Below are 24,887 nucleotides of genomic sequence, written 5' to 3'. Positions count from 1 at the left end.
GCTGGTAAATACGAGCCGGTCGATTTTACCGATGGCGATGATTCTTACGTTATCGTTCGGCCGAGTACTGAACCTTTGCAACTGTGCAACTGTGCAATCGTACAATTGTGCAATCGTGCAATCGTGCAACTGTGTACGTGCCTTACTTCAAGAAAATTCGATTATTGAATTCAACACATTCACCATGAAATCGGCACTACATCGAATTACTTATACAATCACAGCAATTTCCTTAACAAAGTAGAAACTGGAAAGTCGGGATTTTTCACAGTGCGAGACTGTTTTTCTCTTAACTTTCTTGCTTATTAATGTTTATTTCTCTGATTAGATCTGAATCTAGGAACCGAGGAACATTCATATTTTTACAATTCAATTTCGTCGCGTGTCAGGTTTGATATTACGAGACAACTTGTTGGACATTTCCGCGATTTGATAAATACTTTGATGAACCATTAAGTCAGTTCATTGAACATTTGCGAAGATGCGTCTTTCTGAAGTAATTATGCAGAAATCACGGAGGGATTTTCAAAGTCTGAAGGCTTAAACTTTTGAAGTTGTTGTATCTACGTAGTACACGTCAATGGTATGGAAGGCATTGAAAGAAATTGGCGAAAGGAGTGAAGAAGAATCGATGAGAGAGCGTTTGGGAGCATTGGTAGGAACAGCTGAAGGAAGGTTGATGGGAGGAAATATATAGGAAGTATATAGAAAATTATATAATAATATATTGTTGATAATATACCTAATCAAACATTCTACATTAAATATGTGCATAAGTGGTTTAGGGTAAAACATAATACGTAGAATGTTTGGTTAGGTATATTGCGACGACAATTGTAATTAAACTATAGCAAACACTGCTAGAAAGATTATTTCATAGGATAATAGGCCTTTATCTAAATAATGTTTTATTTATGTAAAACTTTTGTTTCATCTTTTATTTTCTTTATTACTTTATCTTACTTAATACTATTTTAGTAACAATCTTCTTGAGAAATATATTGTTCTAGGATTTAGCATTTTATTTGAGAATAAAAAGAATGAAAATGACTTGCATTGGCAATCATTGTTTCATTTTACTTAAAAGATAAAGATGCTTTTTTTCTTATTGTATGCGAAACTACATAGTTATAGGTACTGTATAATGTGTTTATGACACGTGAAAAATTACTAGTTATTATTGTCAGATTCGTAATTTCCTCCTTTTATGTGTGTGCGTTCTTAAACGTTTATTAGCTACATTTGCTTTTTCTGTTCCAGATCAGCAACTCATTGTAACAGTTATTTGCCATTATTTTATGAAATAACCGAATATTACGAAAATTCATTACTTAGAAATGATCTGGTTCTGAGAATAAGATTTCAAAGTTTTTTCACTTGCCTCTCAATGTTTATATACATATTTATTTACGATAATCTTTAGAGTAATTATTTGTTTTCTTTTTTAGTAGACTCACTTTAATGAAATGTGCTCAGGTTTGGGAGAAGGAATGATTACAGTTGTAGATTAATAGCGACCCTTTATACGCACACTATAAACCTCAGTTTCGCTCAATAGAAGTATAGATCTCTTACAATTAGATCGCTTAGACGGAGGTACGTACATACATATTCCCATGTGTCCCATCTACTTACAGGCGTCATAATATTGGCCTCGTGGGAAAGCACTGTTTGCTTTGTAGATATACAAATACGTCGATTTTCTGTATTGTCACTGTATAATTTAGTTTACTAGATAATGTACATTGAATTCTATGTTTCTTTTGTACCGTTTAATAAGCCATTTCATGCGATTTTCGTTGAAGCAGTAATATCTTGGTTTTAATTAGAAAAATTGAAAAATGTTGGTTCGTGTCGTTCAGTTATAACAAACGTTCTCATTATTCCGATATTCAATTATCCCATTTCACAAAATTATGTGTAGAAATGATAAAAGACGTGATCGTTTCGTGTGATATCTGGAAAACACGAAGAATGAGAAAAATCTAATAATTCTTCAAGTTTCTTTTTGTGTGTTTATGACAAAAGTAACGTGACTAAAATGTATTGAAGAAAATAATAGTTAGCTAATGAATTTATCAATTCAAATGTTGTATGCAACAAAGAAGGTCTGAATTGTCGTTAAAACAAAACGAATATTACCTGCAGTTTATTAGAAAATGTACCAGCCATGTTCCTGAAATTAATTGAACGTTAATTTGTTTGTACTAAAATAAAACCAGTAAGTTTGTTACGAAAACCCTACAGCACACTTCAAAACGGTTTTCTATAAAAATACGTTTTATCGCGACTGTGGGTGCTAGAATTCTGCCACTTTCTAATCTATTTTCGTTTGTAATAATAGTTTTGATTATACATGATAAAAGTGAAAGCTCATATGTTACATTGAAATATTATTTAAAAACAGTTTTACAGTTTTACAGTAAATTTTTAAATCAGTCCGTATGTATCGTAATTATTAATTCGTTAGAATCTGCGCGAAATTATATATCCGCTACATTTGATGATGTAAATCATTAACTTTACTCTCAATTGATCTATTAATTTTAGTCCTCGAATGGGTCTTCTCAAATATTATAGGCTGCAGATAACGTGTCCACTGGATTAACGAATGGACGAAAAAGAAATCTAAGAACCTTAAAAATGTTGCCGTCATATTTTCTAATCGTTGAATTTAATCGACGATAGATTAGAGGAAGCTAAGGATCGGGAAAGTTGTATAGAGAATCTGTTATGTGACAGCATCAACTTGAACTGCAAACCCACGACAGTGGATCGTGCATGTTACGATGATTTTATAATAGCCGAATAGCGTATCGCGATTGAACGTATTATAGCATTATATAGCATAGAAACGTGTACGACAAGTCATGCGCGCGCACACGCGTAATAAGTTTATCGGTTCGGTTGATTACGTTACGTTATACATATTACGCGTGGTGCGCAATACTAAATTGCCCGTGGTTTTTGCGCTTCTACTATGTGAAGGAATGTTTCCTTTCGTTGATAATTTCGATATAGCTACTTACATGTGCCTCGTGCCGTTTCTTTACTCTACACGTAGATAATTGTTTCTGACTATATCTAGGCGTTTTTTAGTATGCAACTTTTTCTCAACGATCACGTAATCTATAATATTAATGAAAATTGGTTTTTAGATTAGCTGGATTGATTTATTTATGAACTACGCTGTAAATTGCTTTAATCAAAACAGAACTTTTAGAATTTTCGAACGAATTAAGAAAAAATTGGGGAGAAACTCGGGTGACATAAACCTGGATAATGAACTAATTGAAAAATTACTTCGGTTGAAATTTGGAACGCATTTGGCGTATTTGTAGGTTCAAGAATCTCATAATAGTCTACGCTCAAACTTTTATAATTTCAGGTAATAACATTTTATAAATCTCGACAGCTCTATATATCTCCTTTCACAATCATGTATGTACTGACTTCGTTTATTACTGAGAAATGAAATTACTTTATTTTAGTATGTCACTAAAAGAGGAAATTGTTCATAAATATAATGGTATAAGTCCGACTACAGGTGATCACCTTTTTGAAAGGTTGAGTATTATGTTTAATATTACAAAAATTTCCATACATACAGAGTGTTTCATCTAAGCGGGAAAATCTAAATATTTTCATTATTTTTAACTTAAAGAAAAAGACTTCTTAGGGCAAACTCGAAGTAAATGAAATATCAAAATAAAGCGATCTTAAAGAATACTTTTTCCTTAGCATCAAATTCACCCATTTAAATAGTGTAACATAGTTTTAAGAAATTTTTTGTTTCAGTTAAAAATAACAAGGGTATTTTAGTATTCTGATTTAGGCGAGGCACTCTGTATAGTATTATATTATATAGTTGTAAAAACACATGTACAAGCACCAAAATCCTACGCGTTATTGACAGCGAGACGTGGAATATTCTTCCGGTAGTGAACAGTACAAACCATCTTATGTAGTTGATCCATTGCCTTGTGAATGTATCATATAATAGAGAATACGCAGCTGTTGAGTATCAAATGGGAAGATTCTAACGAGCCTTTATTGCCACCTGACACACTATGACGCACTCCCGCCCGAGCACATTTCTATCATAAATATCAGATATTTATTTCTTTAGAGACCATGCAGGTTGATCAGTAATAATTTAGGCAACCGTAAAAAATATCTTAAAAGTGAAATAACTTTCGCAGACGACAAATGAAACGCTACCGTGTATCACAAATGCTGGACGATACTTTGCTGGAATATCTGAACGTTGATAGAGGATGACAAACCGATTTTTCAGTAAGATAATCCTTCAGTTCATAGAGCTTGCACCATTAAACAGTGATTTGAAGAATTTAGAATTAAATTATACCCATAATTCAGCTCTAAGTCTTGACTTAAACCCTATTGAAAACATGTGAGACTTTTTAACCAGGAAAGTTTATAAAAGAATTAAAATCTGCATGGACAGGTATTACAATTGGAACTGGGCACTCGTTACCTGATAGTGCACCTAACCGATTATATATTAGAAATAATAAAAAATGAAGGCAAATCTACTGAATAAAAATTGAGAAGATATTAAAGTTATATTGAGTTTATACTTTTTCACAGTTTAAAACTCATATTTAGAAGAAAGATTTTTCCCTTCGAGATTTATTAAGAAGAAAAGTTTTGTTTCTGGTTCCCTAGTTTTAGTTTTACACTATGCCGTCGAACTACGTAAACAATTGCATTTTTTATTGCCTCAGTATAATAGAAAGCTTAAAAATATGCTTCAGTTTATAATTATTTATAGCATTGTATTACTTTAATACGATAATAAACCTCGCGTGTCACAATTACACAGGGTGGTCGGAAATCCACTGTACAGATGGGATCAGGAAGATTCTACGACTCACAATCAATAAAACACGCATATCAAGAATAACGAAGTTTAATGAAAATAAATAATAATAAATCTTTTTATTTGAGACTTTACAAAAAATGAACTTTGAAGAAAATCCTTTTTACACTTTCGATTTATATAGTATATAAATACAGAATACATGTAGTAGTTAGTAGATACTTTCAAGAGCAGCAATTTTACATACATTTATATGCAAATTATGTACCGTATAGTTGTTTAGGAAAAATGTACAGTACCTACACAAAACTATTAAAAATGCGAAATATATAAAAGAACTTGGCTATAAAAATGTTAAGCAAACTCCATTATAGGGCGGAAAGAAACGTCGTTAGTACATAGGATAAAGATGGAAGTATCCATATCAAATCATTATTATGGTGCAGCTATTAATAGAACTAGAAAACATTCTACGCGCGAACCATCAAAGCGAACAAAGTTTCTTACTAAGAGTACTTAACATGTTCAGTGTAAAGGCACTTGAAAAATTACTCCTAACGAGACTTTAAAACACACTGGGACAAAATGAGGTAGAAAAAGTACTCCTAAGTTCTAGCGTAGGTAGTAGTCGACAAATGCTGCAAAAACGTTCTAATAAACAGGGGTCGAAAAATTAATATTATTTGGCTTATAAACGGTTTCTTGTTTCAATCGAAGTGACTGATTCTCTTCAGGGAGCTATCGCGCCCTATGGAGAAAATTGATTATCTGTCTTTTTCCTGTACGTTCGTATCATAATACAAGGTTACTATAACTATAATACTATTATAATCAGAAGAAAAAGAGATGATAAGATAATTCATTGTTTTCTCACAGTGCAGTGTGTTAGCTTCCAAAGCAGGAAAGTTAGTCATTTGAAACAGAAAATTGTTGAGCTTTGAAAATATTAATTTTTCAACCTATGTTCATCAGCACTTTTTAGTATATACAGTATTTATCGAGTATTATCCGCTCTATAAGTCAGGAATACTTTTCTTTATCACCCTCTACACTTCGCACGTAAAGTATCCAAGAAAGATTGACGTTCCCTTCACCGCAACGTTACTTGCATAACATCAAAATATAATTGAGAATATATTAAAAATTATTGAAATTGGAACTGATTGCTTCTTTCAAATATTCATTAAATTATTTCCCATAAAGAATATTTGCGTTACTTTTATATTTGACGCACAATTCATTTTTAAACCGTTTGATATTACACTTATACAAGTTATATCAATTTTCTGAAAACTATGAAAGGTAAAATAAAAGAGGGAGCAATTCATATTTTGGTTTAATTGTAAAAAAAGAGTTAAGAATTTAAAAATGATTGAAAACATTTAACATCACATTTAACGTTACCGTTGTAACACGTCATTTAATACATGTATTTCATTACAAGGAATCATGCAGGAATACAGTGAGCAAAAATGACAATGTTTAAGTTTCGTGTTAAAACAATAGAAACAGTTCTTGTAATGAAGAAATGAATTCAATTTCGTCGAATATTTCAAAATTGTCAAGACTGAATAAAAGAATATTTCAAAGATATTCATAATATTTATACGTATATGTATATACATATGTAAAAGTACCTAATAGATACGTATTAATAAGATATATAAAATGTTTTAAGGGGGAACATTGAGCTAAGAATAAACTACAAGTTGTGTTTGAAATAAAATTCTGAAAATTTGTATACTTATGGTATATTCCACGTTGAAATTTATCTTTGTATCTTCGTATCTTTTCACTTGTTTCTTGTCGAAATTTTGAATAATCTTGAACGATTGTTTGCTGATTTGCATGTTGCTTTCTTCTAATAATCGTGTTACAGTTTTTATGAATCCGTCATAGTAATGTTACTAGTATTAACAGAGCACTTTAAATCGTTGAAAATTATTGTTTTGGTCTGCCGCGGTATTTCTCTCGAAAAGTACTACCACCGTTTCACCTGTTTCTCCCATTGGTATTGATCGCGTTAGTATTCTTCTATTGTTTAGGCAATTTGGAAGTTTCACTAAAACACGTAGTAAGGCCGCTTTCACGCGAGAATGAGCGTATCTTGATACACGTGCGTAGGTAGGCGATAATATTATTAGGAACTCCGTACAAATTTATTACGTAAATATAAAATATATTTCTCTTCTATATAAACAATATCGTGATAGTCATTTTGTAGATTCCAGTAATCGGTGGCGCTACTACAAATTTGAGACAAATGCATTAAGACATTTATTTTTAAAATTTTAGTGCCATTTATTACTTCACTATTATTATTATCGTTCATTACAATAATATTATTATTAATGATATATGTACAGAGCGTAACAAAATTATCGCGCACAAGTGGTAGGGCGTGTACAATTCACTAAGCTGAGTGAGAAAAACACCAGTCGACATGAACGTCAAAACTGCAATAATTTCCAAGATAAAAATGGTTTTATTTTAGAAAGAAATGTATGCGAACTATCGAAACAAGAACACCAAATTACCTCGAAACGTATCAGTATTGCGAACACACGTGTCAAACAAAAGTTACAAGGTATGAATTACTACAGGTCACTTCATGACCTTGAAACGTCCTGCTAAGGTCACGTGAAAATTCTTAAATAGAACCCCGTATTCTCTTTTCCTTTGTTTTTGAAGCCCGCATTCAAACATTTCTAAATCAGCATCCAAAGTTGCCGGTTCGTCAGTAGTGATGATAGCACTGTCCGTCGGCAATAATAATTGTACCAGCTTCCATATTCTGTTTGGCGTACTTTAATCTTATTCAGTATAACGTGTAACTCCAATAACGACGATGACGACGACGACAATATTAAAATAAATATATAAATATAATATATATAAATTATTATTATACGTATTAAAGTACGCTAAATAGACTATGGAAGCTGGTGCAATTATTATTTAGCGCATTCCTCTACTGAACACCTATATATGTAGGTAAGTATATATTTACATAATGTATTCAGCGTCACTCAGAACTTAATCTCTGAAAAAAATGCGGGACTAATTCATCAATTTTCGTCTATTCTCGTCTGATTTACTTACTAATTTACTATTCGTTAGAACGGTTATACGTAAGTAAGCAAAATTGTAAACAAAGCACATAGGCAGATACCCCTTTCGCCATGGTATCTTCCCTGAGATTATCTCGTGGACAACGAGATAACGGTTCGACAATCTCGTCGAACCCTAGGCATATGACAGAAGAATCATTTTTTCTTTCTGTACTGTTATACTACTATTCTAATTTTTCTATCTATTATTATTGAACAAATATGCATCCAAATTCTGTAATGTACAACTTATATTTTCCTTATAATTCACTGAACTTTACTTGAAAGTTTCAAAACATTTCTAAAATATTTTTTAGATTTTTATTTGTAGAAAAGGATCATATTTCTAATTTATGTTGAATAATTTCAAATAGTGTTTTTTAAAAATGAAAGGTCACAGTACCAATATTCTTATTACGCTTTTATTGAATTATCGCTTTTTGTCGCCATTTTTAAACTTCACTAAATGAACAAAATTGTTTCTATTTGTTCGAAAATTTAAACGTACCTCACAATTGTGGCTAGATTAAAGTTTATGAAATTCAAATAGTTGTACCTGTCCGCATCGAATCACTTCGAAATTTTGATATGTTTTTGCATAACATTAGATGAAAATCATGAAATACAGGTATACGGGATAACAAAACTAATTGGACATTAAATTTCACTTTGGGTAAACGTGCATTCCAGCATTCATTCGTTTAAATAACTAAATTAATAAATACTAAGAGTAAGTCAAGTATTCTGAATTTCAATTACCACGAGCTATAAATTGTTGAATTTGTATTTACAATGTACCATATGTGACATTTCTCTCCATATAAGACTTGTACTCATGACAGTAGCTGACGTTAGTATTTCTTCTAGACGTTCTAAATTTTTATTAGAAATTGTGCTTACTTTACTGTGTATAGATGAGATATATTCGTTCAATGTGCTCGTTAAAGTAGGTTAACATTTGTTGTCCTTCACGTTTAAAACCTTTTTAAACCCTGAAGCCTGAAATGGGGAAACGTTATTTTTTCAGACTGGTTCTTGCAGATTAAATGACTTTTGAATTTTTCGCCGATTCTCGCCTCACATTTCTGACTGCATAGTGCACAGAACATAGTTAATTCCTAAATGCACGGAGCAAATCGAACTATTTGGCCGGATCTACCTGAGTCGATAAATCTAATTAAGAGGCGGCGAATGACGAGTGAACACGCCTCCTCCGATTAACAAGTTAAACACTTTTCGAGTGTAAACGATGTTGCATACTATTAGTGTACGTATACAAGGCTGTGTGCTCCTTTATCGTGAGCACCGATACGTTCTGGATATTATTCGCTTTTGTTCGGGAGAACGTAAAGGGCCGTTTTTATGATCCGCCGACGCGACACGATAGGGGGATGTCGACGACAAGACGTAATCTGTCAGCTGCACACCCGGTGGCGTTTATATAATCACGTGCTGAAATTGTTGTACTGTTGTCGGATCCGGTTATGTAACCGGAATTCAACAGCATTCTCGCGAACGAAAATGTGCGCCTGTTACAATAATGCACGCGTCGTTTCGTTGTGTATCAATTACTAGGCTACGGATTTTATGCATTTATAACAATGTTTCTCGAAAACTCGACATACCAAAAAGCGTAGTGAAGCGTAACAACGTTCTCCTCTTATTCGAAATCTGATAGGACCATTAATATGTACGTTAACGTCCATTAATTGCATTGTCCAACAGGAATATTGATTTGCAATATCCGTTGGGCGATTCGTGTAGATAATCGTGTCCCGAGCACAAATTCGGAAGTAGAATTTCTCCACCATCCACAGTTTTCCGCCAAATTTTATCTTAAGAATGAAAATCAAATTTTCAGCTTTAAAAATTGTTTGCTCGTTGACTAAACAAACTGTAGAAAAGTTTGTCGCGAGAAAACAGTACTATAGATCCTTCCAACTAATTGTAAAATGATGTATGTATAGTAATTTATGTTACTGATTAATTATATTAATGGGTTTAATTCTTAAAGCGAGTGAAACAATTTGTTTTGGTGCAGCTAATTTTGCCGATATTTTTCCGTCTATGTTGTGAGAACTAAGGATTAGGACAAAATCTGATTACACTATGCGATAAAACGTATCCTTTTCATACGGATATTGTGATATCAAGGAAACCAATAATGCGAGTCAATGTCGGCGGTTGTGACATTCAGTATTCTTTATATTAAATTATGCACAAAATAGTGTAATCGTTTAATTGTCGAACGAAAAACATCGGAAAAACTTGGTGTATAAAGATTGAAACGTGTTAAAAACGGAACAGCATTTTAGAATAAACATTATACATGTATAAGTATTTCAATTTACAAACTCATTTATTAATTACTGCTTCATTGAAAAAGCTGTTTCAATTTATGGAAGTTTCGATGAGTGCCTGCCGGTCCACGTGTTAACAGACTAGCAGACTAATGATTAATGAATGCTTACCTTCTTCTCCAGGCTTATGTAAATAACAAATAAAATTAGAAGTTGACTCACCTAATGGTAAAGACAATAGAGTAGGGTAAATATAAAATTAAATACAAATTGCATCTCTTTCCTTACAATTAGTTGTATAAAGTATATACCTGTTTCAAATAGTAACAGCAAACAAATAGTCCAGTTAAAAAACGTCTAAAATAAAATAACAAATAATTGTTAATGGAAGCAATAAGCTAAGATAACGAAGCGAAGAACGTGTTCGAATATAGCGAGCAGCGCGATTCTCCTAAGAAAGTGAATTTTAAATTAAAGGGATTCATAATTTTCGTCTCATCGAACAGGACGCTCCGCTCATGAAGTAGGTACAATTTGTTTCCCTTTTAATTTATTGGTCATTGCTCGTTTCAGCGCCAATAACACTCTCCGTGCTCCTTTCACAGCTGAACGAGTTATGCGCCGCTTAATTAACAAGTTCCTCGGAGCCAATTATAAAAATATATAATGGCCGAAAGGAAGGGGAATCGTTAATTTGTCTCTAGATTCTGCGACAAATCACACAAGCATTGAAGATTTAAGAAATAATTAGTCTCGTATCTGAATTGTTTATACTTACTTTCATTGGCGATAATATCCCTAAAATAAATAAAAAGAGTAATTTGGTTGTTTCTACGAAGGATGAGTTGGTTCAAATGAAAGAACAATAACGTATGCTTCTTACTAACAGTTTATTAACACTGCAACTACCGAACGTGTCAAACTGATCTATTTCGAAATTTTCATGTGTGCAAAGGATTTTAATTATGATGATGCTTTTGTGATAGTTTATAAAATAGATTTGTGTATTTGTACAGATACAACGATAAAAAACTCTTCAAATCTCGAGAAACGTATTGTACTAATTTTTATGTAAAATTAGTAACAAGTCACTCTAATTGCTCGGTAGTTGTAGTATTAAATTCTATTCACCTGCGTGCTTTAAAATCTAATAAATGTATGTTTTTCTTACAGACAAATGGGTCATGGCGTCAAATGAGTGGACAGGTGGCAGTGCTCGATGTACATTTGAGGGTAAGTGAATTGTTTACGAGAAGTTGTTTTTGAAGGAATTTCTATGTTTCTGGCAACTTAGAAAGGTTATACTGGTAAAACATGAAATCTTTCAACAGATTTTTTATATGTATTACAATGTCTCTAAAAAATTTGATTATGAAATTTAAGAAACTAAGATGCAAGATTCTTGCCAAGTGTTAACGAAAGATTTATTTTGTTTTTAAATCCTTCGACTATCCGATTGGTGAAGCAATAGTTATTAACAAATGTTAGTAGTAGAAAGGGAGATTACAAAAGATATCAATATTCTTATGACTATGCAACGCACGACATTATACGAATTAACTGAAGATAAAATTGAAGCATTATTAAGGAGTAATAAATTTTTAACTTGATTGTCAAATTATTGTACAGTTGATATTAGAAATGGTAGTATTAATTGCTTTTTCAACGCACGAAGAAAGAAAGATAGAAAGAAAAAGCGAAAGGAAGAGACAATGAAGGAATAACCATACCCAATGTTCAAGATTTACTCGTTTCACAAGGGTAGATTTAGGGCCCAGAGGGTTATTACGTGTGCTAGTGTTACCTTACGGAAAATTGACCAGTATTATCTTACCAATCAACACGACGAAAAGAAATCCGGGGAAGCTCTGTCATACAAGAATCTAAGAAATTAATTTACACCTGGGTACCTTATGCGTTAATTGAAGCACGCTGATGATTAAATATATTAAAAAAGTACAATGTTCGGCGAATAAACTACTATGATAATTTTGTTCATAACTGTCATTTCTTTGTAAGTATAACAGTTGTTAAGATTACTTTGTGTGATTAATTGAAGCTCCATTTTTCAAGTAAAAATAAGTCGAAAACACGAATAGCATTTATCCGTTTCCAACCACTTCTTTGAGAAAATTGAATTCGAGAGCTCTGTTAAGTATACTGAACTATCTCCAACTTTAGGTACCTACTAATAAATGAATAATGTCAATGCATGGGCAATAAGTGCATTAATATTAATACATTCATATTCCTCTATTGAATAAATTACTGAAAGTGACTCATTTGAAAGTTTCATTCCACAAAAGACGAAAGTGGAAAATTTATTTATTTGATCGTTATATCAGTTGCGAGGAATGGCAGAAATTACACAAGTATTCTTAAAATATACAAATAAATACAATAGCAGTAATGTAGCATTGTGTACGGCTACTCCTTTGTGTGCAATTGCGCAGATTGGGCAAGGTGATTGTATTTTCTCCAAAGTGGTTATGCGAGTGATTTATAAAATCGACATAAATATAAATAAATCTAAATAAATTTTTCGGGCCGCACGTATGCGACCATAGTACTCGAAAGGATAATAACACATATTTAAAAACTGTTGTATGAAAGTTTACCAACATGTTTATTCATGGTACGTATTTCTTACAATACTTAAGTAGGTACTTATGTACACATGGAGCTTACGTTACATTAGAGATTGGTTGCTCTGATATGAAAATCCGTCTATTTTTGATCGCACTTTTTTCATGCATTTCTATTGTATTTTGGGTTGTAATGCAACCAAATAGAATCGGTAGTCGATTAATCGGATCTGAGAGTTGAAGAACACGGGTGAAACGGTTCCCATCGATTTGTGGATGCGCTAACAGAGGTCAAGGATCGCCAGCTCGAAAGGTCGTGTTTTCGCGATAAATAATTGGATAAACCGGGTCCGAGAGGAGCGGAGTGCGAAATCACAGTAAATTAATCGTCGCAAGCTGATCCTCTGGTTACCGAAAAATCACTGCTAATGAGTATCGGGAAACGGGGATTTCGGGGGACGGATCACGAAGGATTTCCCTTGTGGTCACTTCAAACGATCTACGTCGATCATGTATCGCCGAGGGGGCAGTGGTGGAAAGGGTTACGAATTTCATCGATGAGAGAACAATTATCGCGTTCCGTTCGAAACAGGATTAATTCGCGCGTGATTAGCGTTAATTAATGCTGTCCACTAACATTCGATCATTGCAATGGAATCAAGAAATCTCGTGGATGTCATTGTTACCGTGTCACACAACCCATAAACAGAGAAAATCCTAGTGGAAAATTCACCTGGTTTCTAATAACGTGGAAACCGTAAGAATTGATTTATACGTCTCAACTTTTATTGTACAAACGCAGAACTTCTCAGGCTAATATTATCGAATGTTCCGAGCAGTTCGAGAACAGCTACCCTACAATGTAACATTCTGTGGCCACAAATTGAATTCTAAATTACTTGGACTTACACTTTTTATAATTAAAGTCTGAAAAGAATTTTCACTCCTCTGAATTTTACTTTGTAAGTTGAAATACTCAACTGGAAATCAATTACCAGTTACTTTATAGATAAAATCTAACGAACATACCTTTGCGTTTCTCTTTACTTGAAAATCGATTATAATAGAATTCATTCTGCGATGAAACTTTGTCCACAAGTTGGAAGTAGGTTTTCTGAACTCAAACATTTTGCAAAGCACAAACGTGCCAGAAAGATTTTTTAGAGTGCACAAATCCAAGGAGAGCAGACCTTGCAAGTAGAAGGAACCTGAACATAGAGAGCAAGTGGTGTATTAACTTTGACAGGAAGGAAGTGTATTTAGAGTTTATTAAAGTTAACACCTTTTTTGAACAATTTTGTTTAACGTTTAGATAAGACTTACGTACAAAATCAAATATTACTCGATTCACTTCAACGTAACAAATGACATAATAATAGGTATATTTGTGTTTATAAATTGTATTTGAAAACTACGACGGAGTTAATCTTTAACTAACATTGAGTGCTCATTTTCAAAATATTGAAATTGTGCAATATTTCTTTGGAGAAATTTGAATTTGAATCTAAAAGTCAAGGATTCAACTTATTCATGTGGTTTATATCTCGTATACGCGAATTCACGCACAAATAAATCATAATTAAAAGAAAACCATTTCTAATAATGCTCTCATTATTGCTTCATGTATTTATTTAAACAAATAAATTTTTCTATAGTTGAAACATATGACATTTTTTAATTTTATCACATTAATGCCAGTGTTGTTTTGTAAAAGAAGTACATATACTATTATACGTAATGCTTTCTGTTCCACTTATTCGTTCGTTGGTATATTATTGTTATTCGAAAGTAAAAGTCTGTTCTTGGATAATATATGCAAAAACAGTAGTTAATTATTAGTCGTTCAAACAGTAAAAATAGTAGAGAGGACTCAATGTTTCTTTATCGTAATTTGTATTATGGTTAAGATATTATTATTGACATAGCATAACCTCGGTAAAGCAAAGGAAATAATAAGTAATACAAAAATCGCATTTAAGTAACAAATAATAAGTATTATCTCTAACGGGAGAAACTTTCTTCATAATACATCCTCGCTGCTTCGTGTGTAGTTTCGATCGGTCTCCTCATGTTTACAAAGTCAGTACAAGATGTTCGCAAACGTTATTTGACGTTTTCTTCATTCTATCTACATACTACAGTACCTATTCCATAAAAATCTCTAGCATTCTTTTTGTTTATGTTAGATTCATCGAGAAGTTCATCTATGTTCATATGTTTTTTCGAAAGAAGGAAATGAACTATTTTAACTAAATTGTTTATTAATTAACACGTTGACTGTTAACGAAAAACTTCAGCGTTTTATGTATCACTTATTCTTTTGTAGCAAAAATAAGAAGGAACAATTATCAATTATTTGGTACACGATTAATAGGTCACACTATAATCTGGTTATTTGAGTTATTAAACATTTTCATTTGACGCCAGTTATGTTACGAATTATAATTGTTTTGAGGTTGAAGTATCAAACCGAATAGAAATTGTTTGTAAATTCTGTTTGACATGTATAAGATTTCTAATCTAGATCTTGGGAAATAATAATCTTGGATTTTTCTGTGAAAAATGGCTCACCTCTCTCTGAAGATATATTTCAGCTACACGTATAAATTTACGTATAAATTTCTTAAAGATTTGTTTAAATTCATTTATTAAATGCTTTATATTTATCATACAAATTAAGATACTGACATAAATATACTACTGATGCAAGTGCTACTTTATTTAGTATCAGATACCTTATTATCGTAAGAACGTTGAATTCACTTTGTACAAGAATACTTTCCCTTTATAACAGGGTAGAAACTTTTCTGCTGCACTTGAGTAATTAATTTCAGACTGTACATGTCAACTTCAATAAAAATTCTGTAACCTTTTCAGTTCCAATTTTCCACTTTTCAGTTTCCGGGGAAGAATGTAAATTCTGTTTTTAGAGGAACATCTTTCTTTTTTCAAAACTTTAAAGAAAGATTCAAACGACAAAGAATTTTTAATATGTCCAACAAAACTATATTAAATTTCTGAAATTTCAAATTTACTGCTAGAACCATTTGTACAGTATGAGAAAATAAAAATTTGTTGAGCTAATCTTTACTATAGAATTTCATAACGTTGTACCAATATAGCAAAAGATTAAAAAAATCTTATCAAATCGTAGTGTTGTAAACATTCAGAAAAGTGTATTTGTTTTTTCAGGTTTTAGATGGTTACACTCACTTAAAGTGTTGATTAGCTCTTAAAGGAAATAGAAACGACATCGAACCTTACAAAATATTTTATTATACGGAAATTTAGGCAATTCTGATTGGTGTAAACTGTAAACGCATAAAATTCACAGTCATGACAGTAATAAGAAAGTTGGTTTTTATGTCAAGCGAGACACACTGATACATTTAAATGAAAATTTCAAATTGAACATGAGAATTTTCTCGTCTAAACATCATTATCATTTCTAGTATGTATCATCGATTGACATACTCGGTTTAATATCTCACCTCGAAAATGAAGCGTACAGAACCATTGAACTACCTTATTCAGAGTTTCCTGTAGACCCCTTGTGTTTGAAGGGAAAGAAACTGTTTAGGGGAGAGTACCTCATTGTTCCCGTTCCTAGTCTCATACAAATTCAAGCTGACAGAGTTGTAGGTGCTTCTTTTTTTCTTCTTTTTCTTCGTTTATCGCGACGAAATCACAACTAGCATTTATCGTTACAAGATTGATGTTTTTCGTAATTCCTTTGTAAAACGCTTTTTTTCTATCATAAATAATTTTCATACACGTTTCCTACCCGAACAGCCAAAAAAAGTAAACAGAATGAAGTCATCTGGATTGCGCGGTGTCCATACTGAAAGTGTTCATTTAAACATCTTTTTTTATTCTATGAAGAATCTTTATACATGTAATATAATTTAAATAGTTTACAGGATGAGATGATATCATGGAATTAATAGCTTTCTTTGTCCGTCCATTCTTTCTTTGGAGTTTTCTCGAGTTTTTTTAGGGGTCAACGTCAATTTTTAAGTAGGAAACGTGTATTTTTTCTGTTGTGTCTGGTAAAAGACGAAAATTATATTTGAATATATCTGAGGCCAGAAATTCAGATGACCTTGAGCACTAGAAATGCAATTAAATGTGAAACTATTACTGTGACATGTAAACTCCATAATTTATGTTTTTAAATTTTCGAAGTGGTATCGTTGATACTTAACGAAACAACAATAAAGTGCTTAGTGCAACAATTTATATTTGTCAACAGATATAAACAAGGTTTATTTCTCGGTTGACTGCGTAATGATGGTTAATGTATCGACAAGTTTCTCAAGATGGTTTGTTGTCCGAAACAGGAAAGGACCGAGCTTATTTAAATTTATGATGAAGCAAAACAGTGCACAAGGAAAGCTGTACAGATAACAACAAAGATCGATTTCCCAATCGCAACAATCTATCGCGTTCATGGTATACATCGTATACAGGTCTTGATTAGCTTTCTTGTAAGCTGATTATCGTTATATCGAAGATAAGTCACTTTTGAAATTAGGAAGATTGCACAACTGCAATTTACGATGTCTCCACTTATCAAATGATAATACGACACCTTAGCAAAGCGTCTAGAGGTGATTCAATTAAAAAAGAAATTGGACGGTGTGAAAAGCTTCACTCTTCGTATTTCGTAATACTCGTGTATTCGTGAATTTTTTACATGGAAGTAAAAAGAAGAAATGTGAATAGGGTAAAGTACTTACTATTTTCACGATTTTAAAGGGGTAGAGAAAAGTACAAAAATATACAGCGTGACTTTACAAATTCTAGAGAGTTTGAGACGCAGGTTATCTAATCTGAAGACAAAATGAAATTTTATATTCCAACATGGCAATACAACTGTTTGTAGAGCGAAACTGAAAAAATTTAACTTCTAATTCACTAACAACATCTTCGAACCTCAATATTGTAAAAAGATTGTAGAAGTATGCAGGATAAATAAAATTTACGCGGACTGAATTTAATGACATCGAATAAAATTTTCTTTTGTTTTCTGAAATGACATTATTATGATTTTTTATATTAAGCTATGTGAAAGAAATACATATTCCTAAAACCTATACCAGCTTTTCTTTCCAATATTTTGTTTCTTTTCCTACTGACAAAACGAATCCACGAAACGTATAATTACGTTTGCATATTTATAAATCATAAAGGAAGTTAATATTCACTGACGAGATGTGAGATTTTCGAATATCACTGAAAATAATGACAAGGATTCCGTACGTGATCAATTGTGGTCCAAAATAAAAAATCTTGCAAATACCATAATGCAATAATATAAAATAATGTTTGAAGCTTCTAACGGTAATATAATATTTATACATGTAAAGTACATACTGTTTACATATCAAACAAATGCTGTCTTTCCTTTTCATTTTTTATTTCTATAAATAAAACAGCATATTCTATAAATTTTCTTCAAGACAAGTCTGTTGTTTAGTTTAACGGTGAAAGGTTCACGGGTTCTGGTCACCAAGTGCGAAAATTACATTGATCTGAACATGAAATTATCATAAAAGTACACGGGAAAATCTTAAAAATTTTGGCAAAAATGTGACGGTAATAAGTCACGCTAAATTCTCGAAAAGCGATGAGAAGTTAAGTAACACGGTTATACTACTTTGCATTTTACCGCTAGATCGATTGAACGAAACCATAATCATTCGCGGCACATAACCGCGGAGAATCGAATGAAGACAAGAGACTGTACACCTTCTGATTCAAAGAATCTGATAAACTGCATATAATTACGAGTCGAATCAAGGATTCGTCGCATCGCGTGTAAGATAATCTTAGTGAAGGGAAACTCGAACGCTGGTCGTCTGTTAATCGGTGCCCTCTCGGTAAAGCGTCCCCGAATCTCGGGGCGCAATAAACAGAGAGAGACCTACACTGACAAGAAGAGGTACTGTGGCCAAACAATGCTCTTTTCGGGGCATTCTTCCTGTAACCTCCAACCGAGGAACACCAAATTAACCCTTTGCACTCGAGAGGCGACTCGCAGTCGACAGATGAGTTGATACAGCAAAATTATAAACTTTGGTATTTACCATTAATCTTTGTATACTGCATCAATACGTGAAATATTGAAAGAAAATAGCTTTGGTACCTAATTTATGTATGATTTCTTGTTAAATTCATTTTAAAGAATGTTGTCTACATCTAATTAGAAAGAATACTTCAAGTGAAAAACTTTCGAGTGCAAAGGGTTAAAAAGAGTAATATTCGGATCAAATTTTTACCATTTCATTATTTAGCCCATAGAATCCTGTCTTACACACGTCTTTGACACTAGAACTACCGAGCATTTAATACGATTAATATGCAATTCCCATAAAAATTGTAACAATAGATTATTTTCAGTTTCTTCAGACATTCATTGTAGTACTCAAATGAAATTATTTATTTTCAAGATCATTTCGAATATTCAATGCTTCGAAGATATCAATAATTGCTAAACAAGTGTCTTGTGTTCTAGTGTTAACATCTGAAGATTCCGTTATAGAATAAGTGTTGAATTTTGTTTCCCGTGTTACGCCGTTTTATTTAAATATTATATAATATCGAGGCTTTATTCTAGTAATTGTATCTAGAATTGATTGTAGATAGAATTGTGATGTATTGTGATTGTGATTGAAAGGAAGAATCGAGTAGGACCACGTTAAGCGAGGATGAAAACAGGATGAAAACAGGCAGAAGTGAGAGAAGGTCTCCGTACAGATATAATAAAAACGTGGCAGCGGACCACGTGGTTCTCCGACGCCCGCGGAAGTGGGAGTGACTAAATCCGCCCTACACCTACGCGATACACAGCGTGAACAGTGTTGGGACAATCGTACGCAGGTCTAGCCCCTCGGGAAGGCTGACGAGTAGACCAATGAGCGCTCGCGCTTCCTCCTCGCTACGGAACTATGTACTCGAAAGTCGATTCGCGACACGTGAATTCGTCGATTCTTTGATTTTAAATACATTTCCCAATAATACAAATACCCGACCCCTCCGGTACCATTCAATTAGAAGCGTCTGAGCTTTACACGACAATTTACGCGGCAAGATCGTTGTGCTGTAACATTGTAACTCTAAAAATAACAGAAATAGCGTTCCGTGGTGGCTGTTAGGGATGTTTGCGAAATATCAGATGCAAAGTAAGGCGAAATGAAACGAAACTATAATATAAACTAATCCTCGGAATCTATTTATAGATTTCGAAGTAATGTCATACGTTCCACGCGTGTACACGGTAAAACGATGAAACGAAAGAAAGCTATTTCCACGGCGTACTTGACAAATCGTTAGGGTGTAACCGTAGCATTTCCGACTGGTCGAAGATCCAGGAAGCCGAGTAACAGTGTCATAAATTCGGCTGACCACGAAGACAGTAAAATACAATAGAAAAGAGAAGACAGTCACAGGTAGGTACGGTTTGCGTAAACGCAGAAGCGAAGTAACAGGAGTTTCAGTCAGTTCCAGCTGTGCGGCGAGAGAGCACGTGGCGAGATTGTTCGCGAGTCTCTTCCTCCACCACCAGCAACCACCCCCACTTGACGTTGGTTGGCCGGTCAGGTGAAGAGTGTGCGCGAGTTGAGCCAAAGTGGCTCGTTACCACCACCACCACGTTTGCACGGACAGTAGCGGCACGGTAAACGATCGCGGAGGTTGCCGGACGCGTTGCTCGTACGTGCACCGTATTTCCGCCCGCCGGCTTGCCGTCCGTTCTTTGCTTAGTCGATCCGTTGGTCCGTTGGTCCGTTCGTTGTTCCCGGTAGCGGCAGTGGTAGAGTACACGTGGTCGCAGGTCTCGCGATAGTCGCGATACTCGGCCCGTGAGTCGCGGGCGGCACGACCTCGTCGTCGTCGAACGGGCGCCCTCGAGGCACGAGGGCATCGGCCGAAAGGAGGGAAGGCAAGAGGCCTTCCGCGCTCCTCGAGGATGCCGCCGCTTCCTCGTCGTCGCCGGCGACGTGGATGTACGCGCTTCTCGGTAAGCCCGCCTTACCCGAGTACCTCTTTTTCCTCGTTCGCATCGCCACGTGGTTGCAACGCGCAGACAACCCGCGAACAACGCGACCCAACCCCGCTCGTCGACGCTCTACCCGCTCGTTTGCCTAATTTTCGTTTCCCGTGACAGTGCCGAACGCGGCGCGCCGGTAACGAGTGTCGCTCGTCGAATGCGACGCGGATCAGAGCCAGACCCAACGCGGAACGGAGTAATTTCCAGTGCAAAGGGTTTACTCGCACGCGTCGGTTTTGTTTGTTGCGTATCAGTGATACGAGTGCACGCGCGTCCAGCCTAACTCGTAGCCGGCGCGTATGCATCGCACACGCGCAAGCATACGCACACACGCACAAGCATACGCACACATGCACCTGATTTCGCACGGTGACGCGTTCGCGCGGCGGCATTGCCGCGACAGTTATTTATCGGTGATCAGTGTTTACTCGTTAAACCTAACCCAGACCTTGAAGCCTTACTTGCACAGGCGAGCCGCGTGTTTGTTCGTTCGTTCGTTGGTCTATTCGGTTCCTTCGAGTCAATTTCGAGTTAATTCGAGTTACGAGTCATCGGTTTCCCACCAGTGATGTCCTGTGCATCGTAACCTGCATCGTAACGTATCGGAAATCTTCGTTCCGAGGACACCAATGATCGAGAGTCGGCGAATGGCAACCGAAGATGACAGTGCCAAGTTTCCATTGATTTTGATCATTTCGATCGGTAATCCAGTGAAGATATAGTGATAGATGTGTGGGAGAGAAGTGATTCCCTGATCATCGATGATTAGTGAACGATTCGGTGAATGATCCGCTGGCGTGTCAATGAATTTACGCATCGTTTCGCTAGGATAGATCTGCGCGCCTTTGGACCGGTTCGTCGAGCGTTTAAGGTACCCCTCCCTAAGTTCTTCAACGATCCGCGATACACATATTCTAATCTGATGCTTAAAAAATCAGTGGAAATTAATTACACCGAGATACAAAAGCGCGATGAGAAATATTTGCAAGGATAAAATCATCGCCGTTCCGAGTTGAGGGATTAGCATTATCTGCTATTGTGATCATTTTCAAATGTTCATTCTATCCAAATCAATGGACTTTGGTTTCTATATTACTATATAATTTTCACTTCCACCGGCAAGGTTACGAGAGTTGAATCATTTAAGTCATTTTCTCTAGATTTTTTTCTTCTTTTCATATTTCTCTGCATATTTCCATAATTTCTGGATATTCTCTTTTTCTTGTTTTCTTTTCCTGTTTCTCTTATATTTTACTCCTTTTCTTTTTCCTTCTCCTCCTCCTTCTCTTGTTTCTTTTACTTGTCCAGTGTACTTTTCTAAATAACTTTTCTTTCTGTCGGATAAGTATATCCTCCTCTTTTCGTTTTCCTAGTGTTTCTACTGTTTCCGCTAGTTGTCCTTTCAAAGTAACCGTTAAGACATTTCGCTGCAATTGCGGTAATAGTCTTTGATCGTTCGCTTCTAGTTTGATACGAGCCTGACACTATCTTCTTATCAGACTATTATACGCCAGCTATCAGTACCCGTTTTTCTCGAGCCTTCAAGGTGAATCGAATGAAAATGATTCGCGCGAGATTTTAGGGAAACGTTTCTCTCGTTGAGCGTTGCTGTTATCAGATTGAAGGACAGCTGACAAACGAGAACTATTGTTCTATTTATTGACTTATTAGATTTCGTTGTTGCCAGGAGAATTACTTGAACGCACTCGACGTAGCTTGCTTGACGAATTGACTCGTCATTGGTGCTCGTCCATATCTTCCAGTGGTTGCTCATTTTTCTATGCATTGGCTTACAGTTACTCAGATAATGGTCACCGCGATATCGAACTTTTTTCACAGCTGAATACTGGATAAATCAGTTGTACAAATATAATGAACGCTGACAAAATACTCTGTAATTTAGACTGCGCTTCCAGCGAGTTCAAACATGTCGCATATTTGTTAGTCTCTAAGAAAAGTTGTACCAGTAAAGTTGTGGAGAAGGAATGAAAATTCTGTTGCACCGGAATCAAGACTTGACTAAAGTACATTAACAACAAACCCGGAAGAAAGCTATTTACGATCAGACAAATCATTTCTCCTTTTCTATTGTACGTTTTACTTGTACTGGACCTAAGCGATTTTTTACGAATTGTATCCACGATACAGTGTTATCGTAATATTAATAGAGAAGAAATTTATTCTATTATTATAGAGAAGGAAATGTTGGTACGTTGGATGTCAGAGATATGATAAATTAGGCGATTTTGCCTTTTGTCGTTTCTCTTCACTCGTCGCTGACATTTTAACAGTTTTTATCGAGTTCGGACTATCCACGATTTAACTCGAGCTTTGTTCGTTGCGTATTCTCGAGAGATAAAATTGTATAAAAAGATCCATACGTCTCGTTTACGACTATTCTTCTGAACAACCTCCGATCAGAATTTTCGTTATCTTCGTTACACGTATAGTATCACTTCTTTAAATAGTGCAACCAGTTTCTCGAACTATTCAGTCTTCGGTAGCATTCACGATACTTGAAGTTCATTGATTTTTCGATATTTACTTCGTTGCCTTTCCGACACAATCTTAATTTATTTAGTAATGTATTTGTTCGTATATTGTAACAGAAAGTAAACAGTATCTTTAATATGCAGTAATTTGTTTGACGGTTGCCTTCTTGAGAAATGTGATTTTAAATCCGAAGGAAAATTTCTTCGATTGAAACGTGTCCTGAGTTGAACTCGCAGGAAGCTTGCTAGGTTATAAATTACAGTGGACGGACTGTTGTGATTTTTACGCACACCGTTTGCCGGCGTTTCTAACACGTGTCTCGACTCTAATTTGCTATTACGAGGCTCGTGACGGGACAAAGACGCCGCTGGTACCTACTTGATGATCTTTGCGCAAGGGAAAAGCCAATGAAATGTTTTCTGGAACCAGAAAAAATATTCATTACGAAGTTATAATCCGTAATGTTACGACATGGTCGGTAGTCATCGTTCACGTGTAATTTTCCTACTTCGCGAATCATCGGAACGCGTTGCTGATCGCAAATTATAATTGTTCGAATTTAGTAAGCGGTGTTAATGCAATTTTAATTTCCCCTTAGTATAAAGTATTGGATTGCACTACGAAAATGTTGTTTTTAATAGTCGACATCAAAAACTATGTATTACTAACTTTATTCGAAATATGCACCATAAACGTTAATGTAAATAGTTTAATTTTCTTCTGAATAAAATATTAACTGATATGTTCTGTTTTGATAATAATTAACTTTTTCTGATTTGATAGATTCTTTAGAACTCGTGACGCATACTTCGATTATATGCGCAAAGATTATTTATATATTTTGAAAATACGTATTATTCCTCGTGTTTCTTGCAACCTACAAAAATTCGAATTTTGTAGGACAGCTCGATACCACAATGAAACTCTGATCTACTTTTATTCAAATTTAATTCTGCCTGTAGAGAATTTTAGGGAGCCACTACTCTGTAAATATTTAAAACGTATAATCCCGTTAAAATTACAATTTAGAATACGAGATTATCGTTGATCCTCGTCAGCATATAATTTTACTACATTCCAATTATGTTTAAATATAAATAACGTATTCTTCTATCAATAAAAAAGTATTATGTAATCGACTACAGTTCAGTTCTTTAAAGGTTTCGAAATATGGTACAATGTATGGTATGTATCTCTTAACGCGAAACGTAGGGTTTCGTTGGATTCTCAGTTTTATACATTAATCCACAAAATTCATGGGAGTTTAAGAGAAGCGGTAAAATTGAAATACGTTGTAAACATATTTTAATATGCTGTACATGATTTTTCAGTTTCTGTAAATATTTGCCAATTGTTTTTGTAAATTGCTAATTGACGGATTTTCTGCAACTGTAACGGACTTGATTTTTAAAGTTCTTAACGTAAATGAAGTAGAAAATTTAGTAGTTACATTCTAGAAAATAATTATAGAAATTATAAACTTCCCATTGATATTTGAAAGATCTG

General features: G+C 34.4%; 1 protein-coding gene across 5 annotated transcripts in view; it reads left to right on the top strand.

The window, feature by feature from the left end:
• The window catches only part of cyc (basic helix-loop-helix ARNT-like protein cyc), a 145,932-nt gene that overhangs the window by 18,856 nt on the left and 102,189 nt on the right, over positions 1 to 24,887 (top strand). The window contains exon 2 of one of the 5 annotated variants that reach the window (XM_031978015.2): positions 11,427 to 11,486. Coding sequence is in view for 3 of the 5 variants with exons in the window: in XM_031978013.2 (XP_031833873.2) it covers positions 20,843 to 20,858 (16 nt within the window). In the remaining 2 variants the exon portion in view is untranslated. Of the gene's footprint in view, positions 1 to 11,426; positions 11,487 to 20,365; positions 21,760 to 24,887 lie in introns of those variants that run through there. The other 4 variants (XM_031978013.2, XM_031978014.2, XM_031978011.2 and 1 more) reach the window with 4 other exon arrangements.

Source organism: Nomia melanderi, chromosome 8, assembly GCF_051020985.1.
Source record: "Nomia melanderi isolate GNS246 chromosome 8, iyNomMela1, whole genome shotgun sequence".
In the NCBI taxonomy this organism is placed as follows: Eukaryota; Metazoa; Arthropoda; class Insecta; order Hymenoptera; family Halictidae; genus Nomia; species Nomia melanderi.
This window is presented reverse-complemented; position numbering and strand designations above follow the sequence as displayed.